We start from the raw sequence: 1891 nt of genomic DNA, 5'->3' as shown, positions 1-1891 counted from the left end.
CGGTATCCCGAAAGCGTCTTCAAACTTTTGAAACCCAGGACTGGCTTATGTGGAGCTGACGTGCGACAGCCCGCTGGCTGAGCCCTTCTTGCAATAGTGCAACGATTTGTGCTGCTTCTGAAGGTGTAGAATCCCAGGTAAAGTGTCAAAAGAAGCAGAGATGTGTATGGATCAACGTGTGAAAGCAAAAATCCGAAAACACTTGCTTTTATGGGGGGTAAATAGGCCGCAACTCGCGACGTATCAAACAGTTGATACATGTCTTTTTCCTCACTTCTTCACATCAGCCGGGATATCTTTTTAAATACTGGTGTGATTTAAATGAATTTGGTATCAATTTAAAGTTAAAAGTTTAATCTTTAAAATGGTGCTACTTTTTTTTGTTACTAACAAATTGGTTAGTACACAAGATCGCGTGGAAACAACTTCATGTAAGTGATTCCATACTTTTGCTCGCAAGTGTATATTAAGTACAAAATAAAGACAGTCACATAGTGAAAAAAAAATCTGCCCCCTTACAGCTTCATCATCGGACCCTGGATACGAAATATTCGTCAAGGCGAATCACACAAGCCCTAACTCCATAGGGTTCTATTGTTTTGTTACGGAGGTGATCATCAGAGGTCCCTGCCTGAGCACAATTTCAAGTCTAATGCAAGGCGCTCTCAACACCATAAGTAGGTGGTGTAGAGAAAACGAATTATCTATTCATGCGGATAAAACAGTGATAATACCATTCACGAGGAAGAGAAAACTGGAAAAATTGGCAAATCTGCAGTTAAACGGAAAAACTATTCCTTTCTCAAGCAAAACCAAGTATCTAGGGGTAACTTTTGACCAAAAGCTTACTTGGAATTCGCACCTAAACAACATCATTCAAAAAGCCAAAATGGCTCTGTGGAGTTGTTGTCGAATGGCAGGGTCAAGATGGGGACTAAAACCCACAATCGCCCTATGGCTGTACACAGCGGTCGTGAGACCGATAATAACCTATGCCTCTGCCGTCTGGTGCAGCAAGGTCAACCAAATGACAACAATACAGAAACTGAGCAGCCTACAACGGCTAGCCTGCATCACTGCAACCGGAGCACTATCAACGACACCAGGGGCTGCATTAAATGCTCTGCTTGATCTTATACCACTGCATATGCATATGCAAAAAGAAGCCAAGCAGAGCACATATAGAATCTGCACCCGCACGAAAGTCAGATGGGCTTCTCAAAACCTGATAAGACTCAAGGAATCAGTACTTGAAAACAAACTTCTGTGCATGCCCAGTGACGACATGCATACGGAATGTAACTTCACCAAACTATATTCCGTAAACATACCTCCTAGAGACAAATGGCTAGAAGGCCAAATGTCATTTAAGGAAGGTAGTCACGTCTGGTACACGGACGGATCCAAAAAGGAAAATGATGTAGGTTGCGGGATCTACGAAGAGAGGCCTAAGCTCAAAGTTAGCCTAAACATGGGGACTGAAGCCTCAATCTTCCAAGCCGAGGTCTTTGCCATAAACAAATGTGCAGAGATAAACTTGGAAAGGAGGCTCCGGGATCAACACATCTACATCAACTCAGACAGCCAAGCAGCACTGCTGGCCTTAAAATCCTTCGAATACACGTCAAAATTGGTGCAAACATGCACCGAGACACTGAATGCAACCAAACTATTTTAAACCGTGGTCCCTAAGCATTAGATGGGAAACTGCACTCTCTTGAATTCTCTTGAATTTGATGGTGTTAGGGGAATCCTAGGAATGAATACAGACTTTCCAATGGAATCTCCTCATCAATATTGCGAAATTGCGAGTTGCAATGCAATGTTACGTTTTCACTTGTTATTTTATTGTAATCTGACCTTGATTTTTCAAACACGTGTCAAAAAAAAA

General features: G+C 42.2%; 1 protein-coding gene across 1 annotated transcript; it reads left to right on the top strand.

Moving 5' to 3' along the window:
* The first annotated feature begins 889 nt into the window (after positions 1-889).
* Positions 890-1678, top strand: LOC135080232 (uncharacterized). The gene has a single exon (XM_063974914.1). It carries the CDS (start codon positions 890-892, stop codon positions 1676-1678), a length of 789 nt encoding a protein of 262 aa, XP_063830984.1.
* Positions 1679-1891: the final 213 nt, after the last annotated feature.

This window comes from Ostrinia nubilalis, chromosome 17 (assembly GCF_963855985.1).
Source record: "Ostrinia nubilalis chromosome 17, ilOstNubi1.1, whole genome shotgun sequence".
In the NCBI taxonomy this organism is placed as follows: domain Eukaryota; kingdom Metazoa; phylum Arthropoda; class Insecta; order Lepidoptera; family Crambidae; genus Ostrinia; species Ostrinia nubilalis.
This window is presented reverse-complemented; position numbering and strand designations above follow the sequence as displayed.